We start from the raw sequence: 19,837 nt of genomic DNA, 5'->3' as shown, positions 1-19,837 counted from the left end.
TGACAATTTTTACAATTTTATGGTACCAAGTGTTAATAATAATGCAATGCACTTTTATTTGCGCTTTAATATTTTTAATCAGGCCTAGCTTTAATTATTCAAGTTTTTGCCTAAATAATTTTTACTGTAATATTTTTTATGATACACTTCCTCTAGAGTCGTCTATGTTTCTATGCTTTATGGTAACAAAGAAAAACATTCTTTAAAGTCGGATTAGGAGTTGTGCTGTGAGCAGCGAGCACATAATCCCATTTCCAAAATCGACAGCTTCATTCTTTTACAAGAGTGCTTGATTTCCATGTAGATTGTAGAGTGAAATAAAAAGAAGTCAAGTTGAAGTTGAAGAAGAAAACAAGAACAAAAATCTATTCTATTGCTTATGCTAAATGCTAAGGTGTTTGTCAAATTCTCTCCACAACGAAGCGTCTTTTATTTTATTAAAATTTAATAATAAGTATTACTACAATTAAAATGTCTTCTGAAAAAGAGAAGAAGCCCGTTGAGACCCAACAAGAAGAATTGGTAATTATAGTTTTAGTAGTCTATATAATTTATTTGTCACTGTTGAGGTTAGCCAAATGCCTTCTTGGTAGGTTAGGCTATATTATTTTTAAACTCACTTCATAAATGTTCCTTAATTTGTCTTCGAAGTACACTTTTAGTTTAATTTCTATTTTGAGTAACTTTATCTCCTGATACTTTTAATAGCTGATACTTATAGTGGTAATATTTATAAATGAATACTTCTTGGGCACAAAAATTGCAAGTCATGATTGTGGTTATTTGGTTTCATGTTAAAAGAATGTTAATGAATGTTCCCTTTAATAGGAAAGTACCCTTAATTCTAATAGTGAATTTATTTGTATACAGTGTTCATTGATAAATAATACAAATTAGGCCATAAATTTATTTTCATTTCACTTTCTTAACACGTTTAGTGCGGTTGTGCAAATGGCCATCAAAAAATACTGCAACAAAGGTGTCAAACACAATTTTGAGGCTAGGTTTCTTCCATAATGCTACACTAGGCCTTCAGTAGGCCTAATTGTCGTTATTAGGCAATATTCAATTTCACTAAATCCAAGACAAAACCCCACACTTAATTTGGAACAGTCCCCACCACCAATGAAATTGTCGGATCTGAAAACAAATTATAGGCTACTGGATTGAAGTTAACCCTCCCAGTGTTACTTGACGAAAATTCGACAAGCAGCACACTTTGTGTAGTGTTACTTGTCGATTTTTCGACACGCAGACATCGTTTACGGCGAAGGCTCTATGACTGACTGAATCGGATTGAACTGGATCGAGTTAGGTATCGTTCTTTCCGTAATATTCTAAGCTTTCTCCAGAGGTCTGTCTCTAAGCGCTATTCATTTTAGTTCCGAAAATATTGTAGCAGACAGCTGACGTCGCTGACGTGCGTGTATTTGTAAACAGCTAGGTTACCCTCGGACCGATGACTGATGTGTTTTATTACGTTTATCATTGTTTTAGTGTTAAAAATCAAAAGTAGTGATATACGTGGTGCATTATAAGAAGATTTAAGTGGTTTTGAAGTGCTGGTTGATGATCCTGAAGAAGTAGGTAGTGATATTGATGTAAATTATCAGCCAGATTCCTAGCTATGGTTAGGCTATGCATTCTTAGCTAAACGCTATGTACTGAAATCAGTTTTTTGCCCATAACTTATTTATTTGCAAATCTACTTCCTTATATTATTATATATTTGTAATCCTCATAATATTTAGAACAAAGTGGCTATTTTCAAATAGCCTATTTATAGGCCTATAATTTATACAATTTCATTGAGCGCAAACTTATTTTTTTTTTTCAATTTTTCCAAAATAATTTTTTTTTTACCTTAATAAATTTTTTGAAACAAATATTCCTTATGTTTTATGTATGATATTGAAGCCCATGATTTTCCAAACAAAATGGTATATAGAACATTAGAATTAACATTGTTTTAAGCTTCTCAGATCTGTTTTAATAAAACCTTGCAAATGCGCCAAAAATAGGTGGACATTAAGGCCTAAACTATGGACACTTGGAGGGTTAACACTGACACATAAGTAATTTATTTAGCCAAATTAACCAAATGCAATCAGCGTTGGCCATGTCAAAATAAACTAAAATACAAAACTTCTATAACTTCTGTATGCCTAGTACCTACATATTTGTAAAACTATTTACAAGCAGTTATGACTACCAGCCAAAAAATCCCGGAGGCTGTAGTAAACCTCATTCAAAAGCAGTCTCTTCACTGCTCTTTTGAAAGTCTGGTGATCCTGCTCGGTCTTCAACCCCAGAGGAAGGCTATTGTACAGCTTTGTAGACACAACAAGTGGTAAGCGAAACAATGTTCCCTTTGCAAGGCTGAGCTCACACTGGAGGCAATACTTAGTTAGAAATGTTACCTATTTTAACGTAGTACGCCGCACATACCAGTCCCACACTAGGTTAAACAATGTAGGCCGCACTCAACGTCTTAATCATAGGTAGGCCTACGGTACTCTAATATTTAGTAAGTTAATTCAGGACATATGTTCAGTTAAGTTACAGTATACGAGGAAGTTGTGATATAAACCATATACTTAAGGTGACTTACCTAAATATGGTAACTGATTGGTTATAGCCTAAACGTAACTTAAAATGTAAGTCCTCTAATTAGAATGTAAAATAATTACTGTAGTCCTAACTTATTTTGAATACGGTAGGTAACTTACTAGCCTCTTATTACTTTAAGAGATACTGATAGGACCTATGTTATGCATATTAACATATTATTAAGCACTATTATTAAGTTATTATTTCCGTTTCAGTCAGAAGATGATAAGCGCCTACAAGAAGAGCTTAACATGTTAGTGGAGAAAATCACCGTAAGTAAGCTACACCCATGGCTTTTTACACCAGGACAAATAACTTAAGTACCTACTTAATTCATATTTATTTGATACATATGCATTGAAAATTGTTAAGTTATAACTTAAGCTAAAATAAATTCAATTAATATACTCTAACTCTACTCTTTATAGAAAGAGTGAACAAAATAAGTTAATTATAAATAAAACATGTTATTGTGTATTATCATTTTAAAAACTACCTGTTAAACCTGTGTCCATACAGAGAAATAGACTTCATAAATGTGGTTAAATTAAACCTAAGTTAAAACCTTAGTTCCAAGACATTTCCTTGACTGTGCCATGCATGTAAACCAGCGTAACGGCAATAGAGCATCCTTATTCTTATTCTTAACCAATTAGGCTATAGGTACCTAATCGTTTACTAGAGATTTTTATGAAATAACAAGGATTACTGTAACTAGGCTAATTGAATTGGTGTAGTCAAATACATAAAAGTTTTTTACTCAAAATTACTTGGCTATCAAATAAATTTCTGTTTAGTTCTTGCATACAAAGTCTTGTTTTTTTCTCTTGTTTTCAGTAATGTCTCAAGATGATAGCCTAGACTTAGGCCTAAGTTATTTGTTTATTTATTTCCAATGGTCAGTCACCATTTTTAGAGACAAAGAATAGGTTGTGCCTAGGTACACCATCAACTGATCAAAGTTCCATACAATTTCTTTGGCTTACTTTGACTTACCTTATTAGATATCTTCTTTTGACTGATTCTTTTGTCTTTGATCATCAAGTTTAACACAAGAAATAAAGATGAAGCAATAGACATTTAAGATCTCATTTATGTAATTTTTCTTAAATCATGCAAAAAAATGATTTTGCAGGGGCCGGAGCAGAACCTGTACAAACCTGCTTTGGAAAGCATGCGAGATGTCATCAGAAGCTCGACAACATCAATGACAAGTGTACCAATGCCTCTCAAGTTCCTACGTTCCCACTACGGAGCCCTAAAGGAAGCCTATGAACGCATGACTCAGAAGGAAGCCAAGGAGTTGTGTGCAAGCATTGTATCAGTGTTGGCCATGAGTCAGGATATGCCTGGAGCTCGGGAGTGTCTCAAGTACTGCTTGTTGAGCTCTAAACATGACGTAGGAGACTGGGGACATGAATATGTCAGGTGAGCTCAACCAACTGTAGAGCTACAATTTTTAGAGTTAGGCTAATTAGGCTAATTTAACTTGGATTAGGCATAATCAAGTGTAGGCTTAAACAGGGATTAAGTTAAGTTTCTCTTGAAAAATTTTTTGATGGTGTTAAAATATTGTAGCCTATGTATTAGAGCCTGTTTTATTATAATAGTTTGGAGCTGTTTATGTACCTACCTAACTTATAATATAAAATACATACCTGGGTACCCCTGCGCAAGTTGCATGTTTTAACAGAATTTAAAACTTTTTCCTGAGGCAAACCGAAAAATGTAATAGGCCTACCCTTTTTACTTTTCCAAGATTATGTTTAAGAAAATTATTAGGTAAATAAAACCTAGATTTTAGATCAAGGCCTATACCATAGAGAGTAATATACCGGTACCTACTTTGATCAGCTAGTACCACCTTATATTTGAATATACTGTATTGTGAGTCAACAGTATTAGTATAAATATACGTTTCAAAGGTGATTAGACTATTTTCATGTACCTAATTTCAGTACAATTTATTAACACGTACAATGTTGATTGATAATTTATTTCCTAAATAATATCATAAAGTGTATAGAAAATTGTATGCTAATAAATATTTTTTACTTAATCTCGCCTATTTAAATCAATTTCCAATAATTTTGCTTTGTCTCCTTTTAACAATCTGACTGTAGTTAAACATTCAACTAAAAGATCAGCTGTTCAACTTAATTCACTCTTGACCGCTATTTTGTATATTTTTTGTATAATTTTTTTTTGTCCTGGGACGCTAGACACGAACCCGTTATTGTTTTTCACATTTACTTCAGGCTAGACCTAGGGGTTACGGCATATCACTTAGATAAAATCCATTGGTGATTTGGCGGGATTTGAACCCGGGACCCCAGGTTTCTATATTGTTACTAGGTTTCTGCATAGGCCTATTACTGAATCTTAGCAAGCAAACTAAAAAAAAATCAAAGGCTAGGGAAGGGAAGCCCTAAAGGAAAAGGGTAGGCTGACTTCCTTTAAAAAAAAGTAGGACAGCTGAAAAAGGGATGTAACATTGCAAACACTTATTGTATTTTATACATTTGAGAGGTTATTGCAGACATTTGATCACAATTATCTTACTTTGAGAAACAAAACAAGTCCGCTAGTTTAAATAGCCTATTTATACTTCACGTTTGCATCTTTGGGATTAACAACAAATTATACTTTACTAGGGCCTTAAAACGATACCTATGTATAGCCTAAACTGAAATTATTGTGATATCAATAACCAAGAAAAAAAAACATAAAATATATATTTTTAAACCCACAAAAATAATGTAAAGAAAGAAAAAGTGTCCTGTTCCATGTAGGTCTGGAAGATAGTATATGCAGTAGGGGTGTGCCAGTACTCAAGTGGTTGAGCATTTTTCAGCAAGTATTTAAGAACTCGCTCGACTAGAGCTAGGGACAAGATTGCTGAATTATTAAATGTTGCAGGCAACTGGAGGGAGAGATTGCGGAGGAGTGTGGCCAAGCAGCTGATGTGGAAGAGGCCAAGGCCAAACTGTTGCCTCTCATTGAGAGCATAGTTAAGTTTGACATGAAACACAATGCGGAGATACAAGCTTGCGATCTTCTGATGGAAATAGATCGTCTGGACATCATCGATAGACACATGGACAATTCTAACTATCTACGAGTGTGTCTGTACATTTCAAGGTATATTTGCATTGCACCCATCTACATGCTACTTTGTTATCACATACAACAAAGTGGAAGCTTATTAAATATACTTTCAAGATTGACAGTCAACATAAAAATTATGTTCGAAGTTCATTTACGTTTTTGTGTCAAGTGATGTATGACCCAACCTATCCGTTGTTTGATAAATCAAATTGTCAGTTAAATCTTGTCACACTCATTTTTAAGTTGTGAGTTAAGTTAATCATATAGTATTTCAAACATAAAAACTTCGTATTAGGAATTAAATAAATTTAATAATTTTTAAGTAATTACTAATAAAATAGGTTAGTTGCTTAGAAAACAAATGAGCGTAAGTATATATGTAGCTTATTAATATGTACGGTACTTACGCCCCTCTGTCCTGCAAGTGTTGTAATACAAATAATGATTGTAATAGGCTAAACCATAGCACAATAGTGTGTTACAAGATAAGCTTCCACAATAAACATAATAAACAGATTGAATTGATTAGTTATGCTGAATGACCTTTCATGCTTTAGTTCTGCTGGGTATGTAGAAGACGTTGAGCGAGAGGGTATTCTCCGGTCTGTTATTGAACACTACCTTCGCTTCAAGGAATATCCTCGTGCCCTTTGTATTGCAATGGAGCTGAACGACACAGAAGCTATGCAACGGATCTTCAAAGAGTGTGCTGACCCGTAAGTTTGTTTTTACTTTCTCTCTGGCCTCCAATCTTCTTTTAGAAACTATTATTACTGATAATTGTTATTACTTTAAATTATTTTATTTGTTGCTAACATTTGAATATCAACCCAAACTGTAGCTAATGTTTTCCTAGGTCTGTGAGGAAGCAGCTGGCTTACATGGTTGGACGTCAACAGTTGTGTTTGGAGCTGAGTGATGACCTGGTAGACAAGAGTGACCTGACAACCATCATGTCCAACTCTCATGTCAACGATCACTTCCACGGACTGGCCAGAGAGGTTAGAACTAGGGATGGTCAAGTCTCGAAATTTCGGGAAATTTTAAATCTCGTTACACAAGACGAGATTTCTTTTTGGCCGAGATTTTTATCGAGACGAGAATAAAAAAAAAAAAAAAAAATTAAAACACCTGCAGAAAGTCAATGCAATACCCGCAATACCGGAGCGTGTTGTAGTTGCGTTTCCTTTGCGAAGGCGTTCTTATTTAATTAATTCTATAAATGTAAATATTACTTTAATTATTTTAATAATATTACTTTAATAACATTTGAGAAGTTTTGTTAAGTGTAAGCAGTGTGAGGAATGTTTTATTACTATAAAAAGTCAAAACAAGTAACTATTTTATAAAAATTAATATTGCTTTTATTTTATGATTTATTTTATTTTAGGATAAGTTGAACTCTATCCTAACTGATATCACTATGTTTCCTAATCGTAGGCATTTTTAATAAGTTAGGCGTGATTAATAAAAAAAATGTTATGCTGATGTTTTTTAATAAAAGATTGTAAATATTCTTGCCTATTATCATTATTTTTGTATTTAAACAGTCATCTAACAATGTTACAAAATCAGGTAAAAATTTTGAACGTGCATTTCCCGTTGTGTATGAGAAGGGAAATCCCGTCTCGATCTCGTCTCGAAATTTTATGAGAAATAAAAAATCTCGTCTCGTCTCGTCTCGAACTAAAAATTCAATCTCGTCCATCCCTAGTTAGAACACTGTCTTAAAATCTGTTCAAAGATTTACTTACATACATACATATCCTCTCCGGTTCCGGTTATCTCCGGTCTGGGTGTTTAATGGAGAGCATCTTCTTCTGTCCCTCCACAATTCCTCTTCCTCTACATACTGCCATTGCACTCCTCTTGTTTCCATATCTTGTCCCACCTCGTCAATCCACCTTCTAGGCCTTCCTCTTAATCTTCTTCCCTTCATATGAAGCTCACTCATTTTTCTGGACATTCTATTGTTTTCCATTCTATTAAGGGGCCAAACCATCTTAATCGCGATTTCTCTGCTCGTTCCTCAAACTTTCTTCATTTGCATCTTATTTGCCCTTTTTTTAATACCTCTTACAAGTTTCATTTCCCCCACTTGAACCCTACTCCATTCTCTCTCTGTTATATTACAAACTTCTGTACCATATGTAACTATCGGTACCTATACAATAATTTTTATAAATGGTAAATTTTGCAGTCTTTGTTTTATCTTTCTCCCAGATAAGATGTCTAACACTTTGTTAAAATCCCGCACCTTTCCCCAAGTGCTTTACTTTGGAAATGAAATTTGAAATTATTCTTTCACTATTTTGCTCTACAAGATTCCAATTAAAAATATTAAACAGGTTTTTTTTGTGTTATGTTATCACCAGTAGGACAATTATTTCTACGTTTCTAATTGTATGTCACATTACAATTTACTTTTAAATTTTAACTTACATGCAATTGACATTCAAAAAGTGTATAAATCTGCTAGATCAAATTTTACAATAGGCATACCGATTACTATACAGACCAAAAAACTATATTAGCAGTGCTCATGCTATTTTTAAAAAGTTGAGTGGTTACATTCACTACTACAATATGGGAATTGCTCTACAGTTTTGTTACTGTTGTGTAGTTGGATATCATGGAGCCCAAGACACCAGAGGAGGTATACAAGACCTGGCTGGAGGGGCTGGTGTTGAGGCCAACCTACAACCTGGACGTGCCTGTAGACTCTGCTCGCCACAACCTGGCGTCTACGTTTGTCAATGCCTTTGTCAACGCAGGCTTCTCCCGGGACAAACTTGTATCAGTAGAGGACGGCAACAAGTGGATGTACAAGAACAAGCAACACGGTGAGTCTATATAACATCTGACTAATGTAAAGCTTGAGAGCTGTAATTAAGGGTGTGCAAGCCAGACTTTTTACTTTGGGATGGGTAAAAAGTAGCCCTCAGGTAAGCTCGACATTGGGTGGGGAAAAAAACGGGTAGATTTAGAAAATTTTCACTAAAAAATATTAACTTTTTCTTGATGAAAATGCTAAATGGCTTTTGTATTCTTCCCGAAGATTTGTATAGCCGTGATTTATGGAACATGAGAAAATAGCATCGTGAAATTTTCAACAATCGGATCAAATCCCAAATCTAATTTAATTCTGTCCCAATGATCGGGAATATGTTTTCCCCGAAATCTCGGGACCCATCCATCCCTAGGCTTACTATTATTATCTCTACAAAAACATAACTATAACATCACATGGTTGTTTGAATTTCAGGTATGCTGAGTGCCGCAGCTTCACTTGGATTGATCCACTTGTGGGATGTGGATGGAGGACTCACTCCCATTGACAAATACCTTTATACATCCGAGGAGAACATTAAGGTTTGTCATGTTCACTGTTCCTCTAAACATAAATAATATTTTTGAAGACTTACTTCTTAGTCTTACTCCAGTGTCTAGATAAAGATAAATTAGTGTGTCAATTAATGAGATTTTCTGTTGACTGTAATATACTAAATGTGCTTATGTTGATACTGAGGTGGTTATTTACATGTGCGGGTGATGGTTACAGGCAGGAGCTCTGCTGGCACTGGGGATAGTCAACTGTGGTGTAAGGAACGAGTGTGATCCTGCTTTGGCTCTACTCTCTGACTATGTATTGCATGACAGTGTTACTCTGCGGACTGGAGCTGTGTTGGGTAAATAGTAGTGAGGGAACGGTACCAAGAACACACGCTTAAAGGTTCCATAAATGTAATGACTATTGGACTAAAGTCATCACAGAAAATGTCCCTCCAATAATGTTTAAATAATTAAATCCTTAAAATGCTATTTGAAATGCACCCATAAATCACAAGATTGACTGGCTAATTGCATGTAACCAACAATATTTGTACAACATAAATATTGTTGGTTACATGCAATTAGCCAGTGCATTTCACTGATTTATGGGTGCATTTCAAATAGCATTTTAAGGATTTAAACATTTATTATAGGAGGACTTTTCTATGATGACTTTAGTCCAATAGTCATGACATTTTTGGAACCTACAACATAAATGTTGTACAACATAAATTGGAAAACATAAATGTGAAATAAAAATTTCAAAGGTAGCCAGTTACTTTTAAGAATAAATACTGTTTACATAGGTTTTTTATAGTTCCACCTTTACATTATAGGGCGTAGACACTAGCCCAAACCATTTTACAAATTACATAAGGGTAGGTGAGAGGAGGCATTAACATAGATAAAACCAATTGCTGATTGGCAGGAATTGAACTCAGGACCTCAGAGATTGAATTCATGCGCTTTGCCACTAGGCAAGCTCTATTTTCTTAGGTCCCAACAGGACTAGTACTAAAATCTAAAATTGACTTTTGTCTGGAGCCAGAAGGCTACGGGTACTGACATTGATAAAGTAAAAAAAACTTAATGATCTACCTGTCCAAATACCAAATCCAATTACTAAATATTAACTAAATTGTTAAAAAAATTTATAAAAGTGTTAGAAAAATGAAAATTTATATACTTAGAAAAATGAAAATTGATATACTTACACAAATGTTGCTATATGGTGTTGGTGTATTGTGCAGGTCTGGGTCTGGCGTACGCTGGTACTCGCCGCCAGGATGTGGTGTCTCTCCTGCTGCCTGTGTTGTCAGACAAGAAGTCATCACCCGAGGTAGTCGCGTTGGCAGCACTGAGCTGTGGCCTCATTACTGTAGGAGCCGCAGATCCTGAGGTGTTGTCAACAGTTCTACAGACTCTGCTGGACCTACCAGTGTCTGAGCTGCAGGAAGGCCAGTACTCCAGGTTCTTGCCTCTGGCTATTGGTCTCTGCTACCTCGGTACGTCAACTCTCACTAATCAGGCACTATATCTTAGCTGGGAACTAGTGTATGTCAATGAGAAGTGTAAAAAAGTAGAAATTAATTACACATACAAAGTTTATTATTAGGCCTACATTTTAAATTCAAATTTAAGCTACAGTATATATTTATTACTGAAAGGTTATTTTCACTCAACTTAAAATCAAAATAAGGCAAATGCACTACTAGACTGGACATTAGCATCAACATAAAAATAAATAAGTGGATGAAATAATTGCTATCTCAGATTCCAGGTCATTAGGCATAAGGAATGGAATTCAATTTTACCGTATTTAGGTTTTTCTTACACTGTATCATAAAAACAGCATTTCAGGTTGCCCTATATCTTAAGAAATTGAAATCAAATTAAATGACATTAGCACATTAAAAAGTAACTTTAAAACAAGCTGTGAAATAGCTGGATTTTGCACTTGAACCACCTTGGGGAAAAGATTAATATTTTTCAGCAATTCAACACTGTAGTTAGCGTTAATAAGAGGGTTTGAAAAAAAGTGGCAGACAGGTATTAAGATTATCTAAAAGAAAAAAGAGGTATCTTAGTGAAAAGCTTCAGTAAACACTGATTTTTATAGGAAAAATACATTTTTACATCATGGGGGTAAAAGCCGGCTTAGGCTTACCTTAGGCAAAATAAGCACACCTTAATGTTGGCACTTAGAAAAAAAGAAACACATAATGCCTTAATATTGTGACAAAATTCTAGCTCTTTTTTCACCCAAAATATTAGACTTTCAATGTTTAAAATTTCTTTGTGCTTACACCAAGGCTTATATATATTTTTTTTCCAAGATTATAAGATAACTATCTGGTTCAGAATAACCTAAATTCAACTTTAATACGCTTGCAATGCCACAAAGCTGATGACGTGCTTGCCTACATGTGATTAGGCCAGAAGGAAGCCACAGAAGCGACCAAGGCTGCCTTAGAGGTGTTGCCGGATCCGTTCCGTTCCATGGCCCAGCAGATGCTGAAGATGTGTGCGTATGCTGGCACTGGCAACGTGCTGATCGTGCAGCAACAACTGCAGATCTGCAGTGAACACTACACTCCAGTGGTATGTAACATTTAATGAACTAAAGAATATAGGCTGCAAAAAGCTTAAATGAAGAGAGAGTTTCAAAGAAGGTCATGTAGGCTACTATTTCCTTTTAAATCAGCCCCAAAAGAGGGACGAAATATCACATTAATTTAATTGTCATGAACGTTGTGTGTGCTATTAACTAGTACTTGGAACTCTTTTGGTAGTTTGATTCAAGGAAAGGCTGTGACCCGGGATTTTGATTTGTTTAAAAAAAAGAAAGGATTAAGTGTTGATAAAGGGAGTTCACAAAATGGTTGCTGTCACCCACAACACTAAAACTAAAGGTCAACACCATGAACGCAACCATTTTGTGAACTTACTTTTTGTCCTTTCTTAGGTATGTAAGTTATTTGATTTGTATATCAAAAATTCAAAAAATTCCTTCTTCTTTATTATATGTTGACAAAGAGAGTTCACAAAATGGTTGCTGCACCCACAACACTAAAACTTAAGGATTGAGTGCTAAAGGATCAACACCATGACTGCAACCATTTTGTGAACTTACTTTTTGTCCTTTCATAGGTATATAAGTTATTCGATTTGTATATCTATTCCTTCTTCTTTATTATATGTTGACAAAGAGAGTTCACAAAATGGTTGCTGTCACGGTTAAAGGGTCAACACCATGACAGCAACCATTTTGTGAAATTTCTGTGTGTCCTTTCTTAGGTATGTAAGTTATTCGATTTGTATATCTATTCCTTCTTCCTTATTATATTTCTTATCCTAGGTTTTCTTTCTTTGAATAACTAATTAATGGTTTAGAAGTATTATAAACTACCAAATAGAAATGGTAATCTTGAGTATAGATAAACGAAGGCAAGCCACATACTGATTGCAGGTTATGGTTAAGGGATAGTGAATGTTAACAAATAAAATTCTTTTATCACCATTTTAGTAAGTGTTCCAATTTAATCCTCTAAAATCATTATTGAATCAATGTTCTCATTTGCAGAAAGAGGATAGCAAGAAGGATGACAAAGATAAGAAGGAAGATAAGAAAGACAAGGAAAAGGAGAAAGCGAAAGACTTGACATCAATGCAAGCAGTGGCGGCTTTGTCAGTGGCAGTCATAGCAATGGGCGAAGAGATTGGTTCAGAAATGTCCACTCGGATATTTGCACAACTGGTTAGTAACTTTTAGTCAAGAAGCCTTGGTAAGTTAAGATGATTAACCAATAAGTCATTGATCAACCTAAAGTTCAACCGCTCTGACAATGAGTGATCTGTCCTATAGTGTGTTTCACATAATTTAGGCAGTTTAAGGGAAGATTTCCTGGGTTTCCCCACCTCTTTTTTAGCCTAATGTATGTATCAGCTGTCGGCTGTTGTTTAAAAGTTAGGGTGAAGTGGAGGGGATGGAATCACTTCCCCTCAAACTGCCTAAATTTGTGTGAACAGAGTATAGGTCTAGACTATTAGTTTGGATTTTTCATGTAAGTTAGAGTTTCAGCTGTTTTTTTTTCGTTTTCTTTTTCGCTTAACTGTTTTATTTAGTTGTGCTTGTATATTGTTGAAAGTGAAAGTTTTATCACTTGTACTATCTGATAAATTTGTCTCTTGTTATAGAATTAGGATTTGTTATTTGACTACAGTGTTTCACTTCCAGGGCAGATATGGTGAGCCAGCAGTTAGACGGGCAGTTCCTCTAGGTATTGCTCTAACCTACATCTCCAACCCTCAGCTTAGTATCATCGATGTGCTCAACAAGTACTCTCATGACGCTGACGAGGAAGTCGCTCACAATGCCATCTTCGCCATGGGTCTTGTAGGCGCTGGCACTAACAACGCCAGGTATGCTCATAGAGGGTTCTTTTATGCATATTTCTAGAGAAGTTAAATGTATACCTCTTCTTTATTATAATTTATAATGTATCAAAGCAAAATTTTGGATGAACAAAATGTGTGTGATTTTTGGTAGGCTTTTGTTTGGTTCTTCAATTCTATGCAATCATAATGCCTTGACATTCTATTGTAAAGAAGGTTTCAGGTGTTAATTATTATGTTTTTGAGTGGTATTACTAAGTATTAACATTAACATAGATAAAACATACTCCCCCAAGTAGATTTCTCATCCTTATGCAACAGCTGAAGACAATTGTATTGTTAGTTCTGTACGGTTTATCTAGAGGTCGTGTTTTGTTTACAATTTGTTTCCAGTTATTACAGTCATTTAAAACCTTGTTTAACCAGATAATACGATCTAATCATAAACAATAACTTGTCTCCTAGTTAACCAAACAACCAAACAGTAAATAACCAAACAGTGAAGCACAAATCAAGGAATTAACCCTAAAATAATATAAACAAAATTTTGTCGACACTAGCGCCCAGTGTCACCGTACATGAACTAGACACGAAAAACGTGCTTCAAAATTTACAATTTTTTTAAATTTTACTAACACAAAATGTTTTTTATAAATTACAATTCAAAAATAAGAACATGTGTTTTGTCATAGTGATGTATTAAAAAAAAATATTGGGTAAAATAATTCAAATAAACGCCATATAGAAGACTATCTGTGTCTCCATATCTATGTCCATATACAATAAATTAAATACATAAATAAGTGTACCATATCAAAGTTAAATAAAGATCTTACAAATCCTGCGAAATTCTAACTATCTTCTTCTATCACAAAAACCACCACCACCATTGTCTTCTGTGATTGTGGCAAAATCCTGAATATCTCCTGTGGTCTTGTGTATATTACCATTCTATTTCGCGATCGCAGCAAAAACCCTGAACATCATTCGCGGCTACGGAAACATCATCATAGTTTACAATCATCTCCCACGGCCTTGTAGACATTACCTTCCAGCGATTGCAATAATTGTCAGGTATTGGTATTGGCATTGAGTGATGACGATCGATTCTCAATACCGATATCAAAGGTACAAGCATTGACTAACCTTAATTCTATGATGAAAAATTAATTTTATGATCTACACAACAACAAATCTAAAGTCAATTTTTTATATTTGGAAACCCATTCCATTTTCACTCAAATTACTTGGCTACTTTATGGAGCTTATCCATGTTTTGCCTCCTGGATTGATAAAGAGTAATAGTAATAATAATAGGCTAAATACCTTATTTACGTCTTCAATCCTTAGTCTTTATATGATTACTATAGTTTCGGAGCTAACAGCTCCATTGTCAAATCTTCTTGTCTTGTTAAATTAACAATAGTAAACACTATAGTTAACTATATTAGTAGTAGGAAACTATAGTAATCATAAAAAGACTACTAGGATTGAAGACGTAAATAAGGTATTTAGCCTATTATTATTACTATTTATGGAGCTGTTAAACAAATTACTTACAGTAACAACCATCGTTTTAGAAAATACACATCAAAGTTCTTATCTTATAATTAAATATCTGGTAAGAAGTGGTAGCTATTGGGAGATGGAGTAACATTATTGACTGTACACCTATTATACAGACAGCTGTAGAAACAGTATGCAAACAATGAGCACTGCAGTTAGTTATGGAGAGGATCAAATTTTTATGATGCTAGATCACAGTACTAGTCTTTAAAAATGTTGCTCAAGTCCATCAGTGTACTAGAAATTTCAAACATTCCTAAAATGAAGAATATAATAATATTGTTGACTCATCAAACATTGCAATTGGCTCAATATTTGGGTAGGAGTGTGAAGAAAAGGTAGTTTACATGAATGCAAGAAGCAGCACCGGCTGATACTCATTAGTACTCCATCTTGCTGGCAGACTTATGCATTTGATGGATCGGTGGTGTTTGTGTAGGCTAGCAACAATGCTGAGACAGTTGGCGCAGTACCATGCTAAGAACACAGGCCACCTGTTCATGGTGAGGATCGCTCAGGGTCTGACTCATCTGGGCAAGGGCACACTGTCCCTGTCACCGTTCCATACTGACAGGCAGATCATGAACCCCGTGGCTGTTGCTGGCTTGCTTATCACACTCACTGCGTTTTTGGACACCAAGAACAGTACGTATAGACAATCACATAATGTTTCTAGCCTACTATTTATATATTATTAGAAATTGTGTAGTGATATAAGAAGATCGTATACAGTTTTTCTCTTTTGATTTTCCAAGAATTCAGATGTCAACCTTAAAGAAGTTTTAGATGACAAAGATTAATCACAATCTCCAATCTTGGATAACGTCTGTAGATATCTGTTAGAGTACTTAATACTGTGTAATTTTTTAGTTTAAATCTTTACACATAAAACTCATTATTTATAGATTTTATGCCAGGATTCTGTAATGGATAGGTTTAACAGCAGGCCAACCTTACAGACAAAAATAATGAACGAATAAATCTAGAATTTTCTAAGCTAGTAGCTCCAAAAATGCAAAGTTTACTTGTGCATTTTCCTCTATTTTAAGTAAGGCAAGCCTGTTGTAAAACCCCTTACAAAATCATTATTTAATTTTTGTGGGAAAGGTTTCTTTGTCAGGATTTGACATTTTGAAGATTTTGATAGGAAGTTTAGAGTGTTTGGATTGTTTCAGTTATCCTGGGCAAGTCTCACTACCTTCTGTACACTCTGGCGACAGCCATGTATCCTCGGTGGCTGGTCACTCTGGACGAGGAGGGAGAACCTCTACCCGTACCTGTCAGAGTCGGACAGGTCAGTGTTGTTGCATACCTTTTTTAATTATGTATTTTCTAACTTAAGTCTTTTATAAATATTCATAAAGTCTACATGAATTACGATTTATGAATACAAATATTTATAACCCATCATGACGAGAAACTTACTAAAATGAATGATAATGGAATACATTCATCCATTATTGTCAATATTGAAGAATTTAAAAGTCATTGGTCTTTCAGGTAAGAAATAAATATATATCTCCAGATTAGAGATTTACCTCCATGAAAAGCCAAACAAAAATTTTAAAGAGTTAACAGATAGCTCGATAGCTGACAGACAAACCTTTAATTTTCTTAATTATCAGCAACTACATTTTGTTTTTATAATAATATTCATTCTGATAGCCCCTGGACTACATATTATGGACTTGTTGACTTCTTCTTAGGCTTACTAGTCAGAAGTCCAAATTGCATCAACATTTCGTTTCCTTGCAATGCAACATCATCAGAGCTTTGCAACTCAACAAAATTTAACACTAAACACATACACAACACATACAACATTTAAACACACTAAACAACTACCACTGTTCCAGAAGAGATAACTGCATGTTTTTTTGCAAGTTAATGCCCAATAGATTGTCATATGTGATGTGTATTGTGTGGCAGGCGGTGGATGTGATTGGCAAGGCAGGAACACCCAAGACCATCGCAGGAGTTCACACCCACACCACCCCCGTGCTGCTGGCCGTGGGGGAGAGGGCGGAACTGGCGACAGACGACTTCACACCTCTCACCCCCGTCATGGAGGGCTTTGTCATACTCAGGAAGAAACCTGTCTCAACTTAATTATTTATTTTGTTTTTGTATTAAGTAAAGTTAAATGTAATAAATTTATAATATAAATCAAATTGCAGCCTATGGTCCTTACTACCCTTTCCTGCTTATTAAACAGTTAAGAAGTACTATGAATACTTAAAATGATAACTTTAATCAGTTGTTTTAAATTGACCTAATGCATATGATACTTATGCAGATCATTGTTTTAAGTCAAGAAAAGTAATACATTGCGAGGAAAAAGTGCAAAGGAATTTTTTTGTACCATTTGCTGTGCATTGCAGTACTATTGCTGGTTCTTTCCTAAAAACAGTTAAAATAAAGTGATTATTTAAAACGAAACTAATGTGTCCTGAATTATTTGGCTTTTATTAGCGAATCCCCATATAGGGAATAAGCTATTACCATAGATAAACACACTTCCTTAGTAGATTTCTCATCCTAATGGAACAGATGAAGCCAATTTTATTATAAGGTCTGACCTGTGCAATGTAGAGGTTGTGTTTAGTTTACAATTTGTTTCTTAATATTTCAGTCATTTAAACCACCGTTTAGCCATTAAAACGATATAATCATATATACAGGGTGGTAAAAAAGTCCCTGGACAGTTAAATATTTTAAAAAATAATGCAGATAGAGCTACAATACTTTGTACAAAGTTACAGGGCATTAAACTCTATTTTAACAAATATTCAGTGATCCAATAACTCGTCAGGGGGACGGCCCACAAGGAGTCGGAAGAAATTCTTAAATGAAAGCATACAATGCATTAAATGTAGAATACAATGCCGCAAATCGCACTTCAAAAGGTTGATACAGCGCAAAATGACAGTTGTTCAAAGATTCATTTAATTTACATTGTTATTATACCCTTACTCAGGGGGCAGAGCCCTAGGAATCGGAAGAAAATTGTTAACGTAAGCATAGGTCGATATGCACATCAAATTAAAGGTCTTTACTAGTAGATTACGATGCCGTAAATTCAAGCTCAAAAGAATGCCTGAGTAAAAAATGGCAGTCGTTCAAAGATTCAAAATGGCGGATTCAAGAAATCTTTGAACATCTGCCATTTTGCGCTGTATCAACCTTTTGAAGTGCGGTTTGCGGCATTGTATTCTACTAAAAAAGACCTTTAATTTGATGTGCATATTGACCTATGCTTTCATTTAAGATTTTCTTCCGACTCCTTGTGGGCCGTCCCCCTGAAGAGTTATTGGATCACTGAATATGTGTTAAAATAGAATTTTATGCCCTGTAACTTTGTACCAAGTATTTTAGCTCTATCTGCATTATTTTTTTAAATATTTAACTGTCCAGGGACTTTTTTACCACCCTGTATATGATATATCGATAATAACCCATCCATTGGTTATATAATAGGGTGGGCTGAAAAAAAATCTACAATTTTTTTTAGTTGTAATATCTCGGAAAAGTTGCTAAATTGCAAGACCAAAACAGGGCAAAAATATTGGTCGTTGTCTTTCTGGTTGCGCATGTGGCCTAGAGATTAACCAAAAACATATTTTCTCAGACATTTTTTAAATTTTCATTAGTATGTATTAGTTGAAAATGTCATCTAAAAGACACTAAGGAATTGATATTTCAATAATATTATTGTATGTTAGGATTGTTAGGAATTGGAGCTATAGGACTACACCGCACAGAATGTACACTGCAAGTCTGTGAGCAGCTTTAGAGGTAGAACTAGCTGTGTACCCGTTCTACGCACGGGGATCTTATAATATTCAGTTGAAACCTTCTTATATAAAGAACAGCAGTTGGTTTGCATATTTTAAGATATGCTGGCCAAACTATTATACATAGCTTCATTTTATGTTGTTTTTTGTTGTTCCGGATCGGTATGACAATCAATAAAAGGTTAAATTACCTCTGTGTCTGCCGGTCGATCCTATAACGGTAGGCTTACTTTTATTTTTACTATCTGATCTCGTTTGCATGGCTCAATCACGTCCTGGTTGAAGTTCGTTCGCTACGCTCACTCACCTGTATGTTGGAGCTCGTTCGCTGCGCTCACTTTCCTTCAGGTTAGCTCGTTCGCTACGCTCACTTGCCTTCAGGTTAGCTCGTTCGCTACGCTCACTTGCCTTCAGGTTAGCTCGTTCGCTACGCTCACTCGCCTCCAGGTTGCAAATTAGCTGTTGTCATAAATGTAAAAGAAATAATAGTGCTAGTGCTGCACCCTGTTGGTAATCCTTGTAACTTTAATGCTATTGAACATCACAGAACAGAACCAACTTGTTTAATTGAAACAGCTGTTAAGATTCAATAATTTCATTTCTCATAAGGTTAACATGGGCTTCCAGAAATTCCACGTCAAAAATCGACAAAAACTTGATTTTCAAGGGTTTACTGTTAAATATCTAACTGTCTCATATTCGATGAAATACGTCTAAAACCATCTCATATATGTATAGTATTTGGAAAATAAGTTTCAGGCGGGACAGTGCTATAGTTATTGAGGAGTAGTTGTAATAAAGTGCGTATTTTAGCGTTACCAAGAGAATGACAGATAGACAGACAGACAGACAGACAGACAGACAGACAGAAATTGAGATAAGGTTTGATTCGGTTTCTCTGACCTATGAAATGTAAAAATAACCAAAAAGTTCATTATTCTAAGCAATGTACAGACAAAACTCTAATTTTATTTATATAGATGCCATGAATAAAAACGTTTTTAAATGGCATTTACTTTCTAAAAAATGCA

The 19,837-nt window shown here is 34.9% G+C and overlaps 1 protein-coding gene across 1 annotated transcript; it reads left to right on the top strand.

Moving 5' to 3' along the window:
• The first annotated feature begins 386 nt into the window (after positions 1 to 386).
• Positions 387 to 17,188, top strand: LOC128988663 (26S proteasome non-ATPase regulatory subunit 2). The gene is made up of 16 exons (XM_054410171.1): positions 387 to 522; positions 2,826 to 2,882; positions 3,746 to 4,038; positions 5,530 to 5,751; positions 6,276 to 6,434; positions 6,575 to 6,719; positions 8,342 to 8,561; positions 8,984 to 9,090; positions 9,281 to 9,407; positions 10,302 to 10,556; positions 11,486 to 11,652; positions 12,635 to 12,808; positions 13,289 to 13,473; positions 15,452 to 15,657; positions 16,188 to 16,306; positions 16,942 to 17,188. Exons 1-16 carry the CDS (start codon positions 472 to 474, stop codon positions 17,119 to 17,121), a joined length of 2,667 nt encoding a protein of 888 aa, XP_054266146.1. The 5' UTR covers positions 387 to 471; the 3' UTR covers positions 17,122 to 17,188.
• Positions 17,189 to 19,837: the final 2,649 nt, after the last annotated feature.

Source organism: Macrosteles quadrilineatus, unplaced genomic scaffold, assembly GCF_028750875.1.
Source record: "Macrosteles quadrilineatus isolate MER2022 unplaced genomic scaffold, UCM_ALF_1.0 Scaffold_1__1_contigs__length_201487025, whole genome shotgun sequence".
In the NCBI taxonomy this organism is placed as follows: domain Eukaryota; kingdom Metazoa; phylum Arthropoda; class Insecta; order Hemiptera; family Cicadellidae; genus Macrosteles; species Macrosteles quadrilineatus.
The sequence above is the reverse complement of the archived record's forward strand: the minus strand, read 5'-3'. Positions and strand labels throughout refer to the sequence as shown.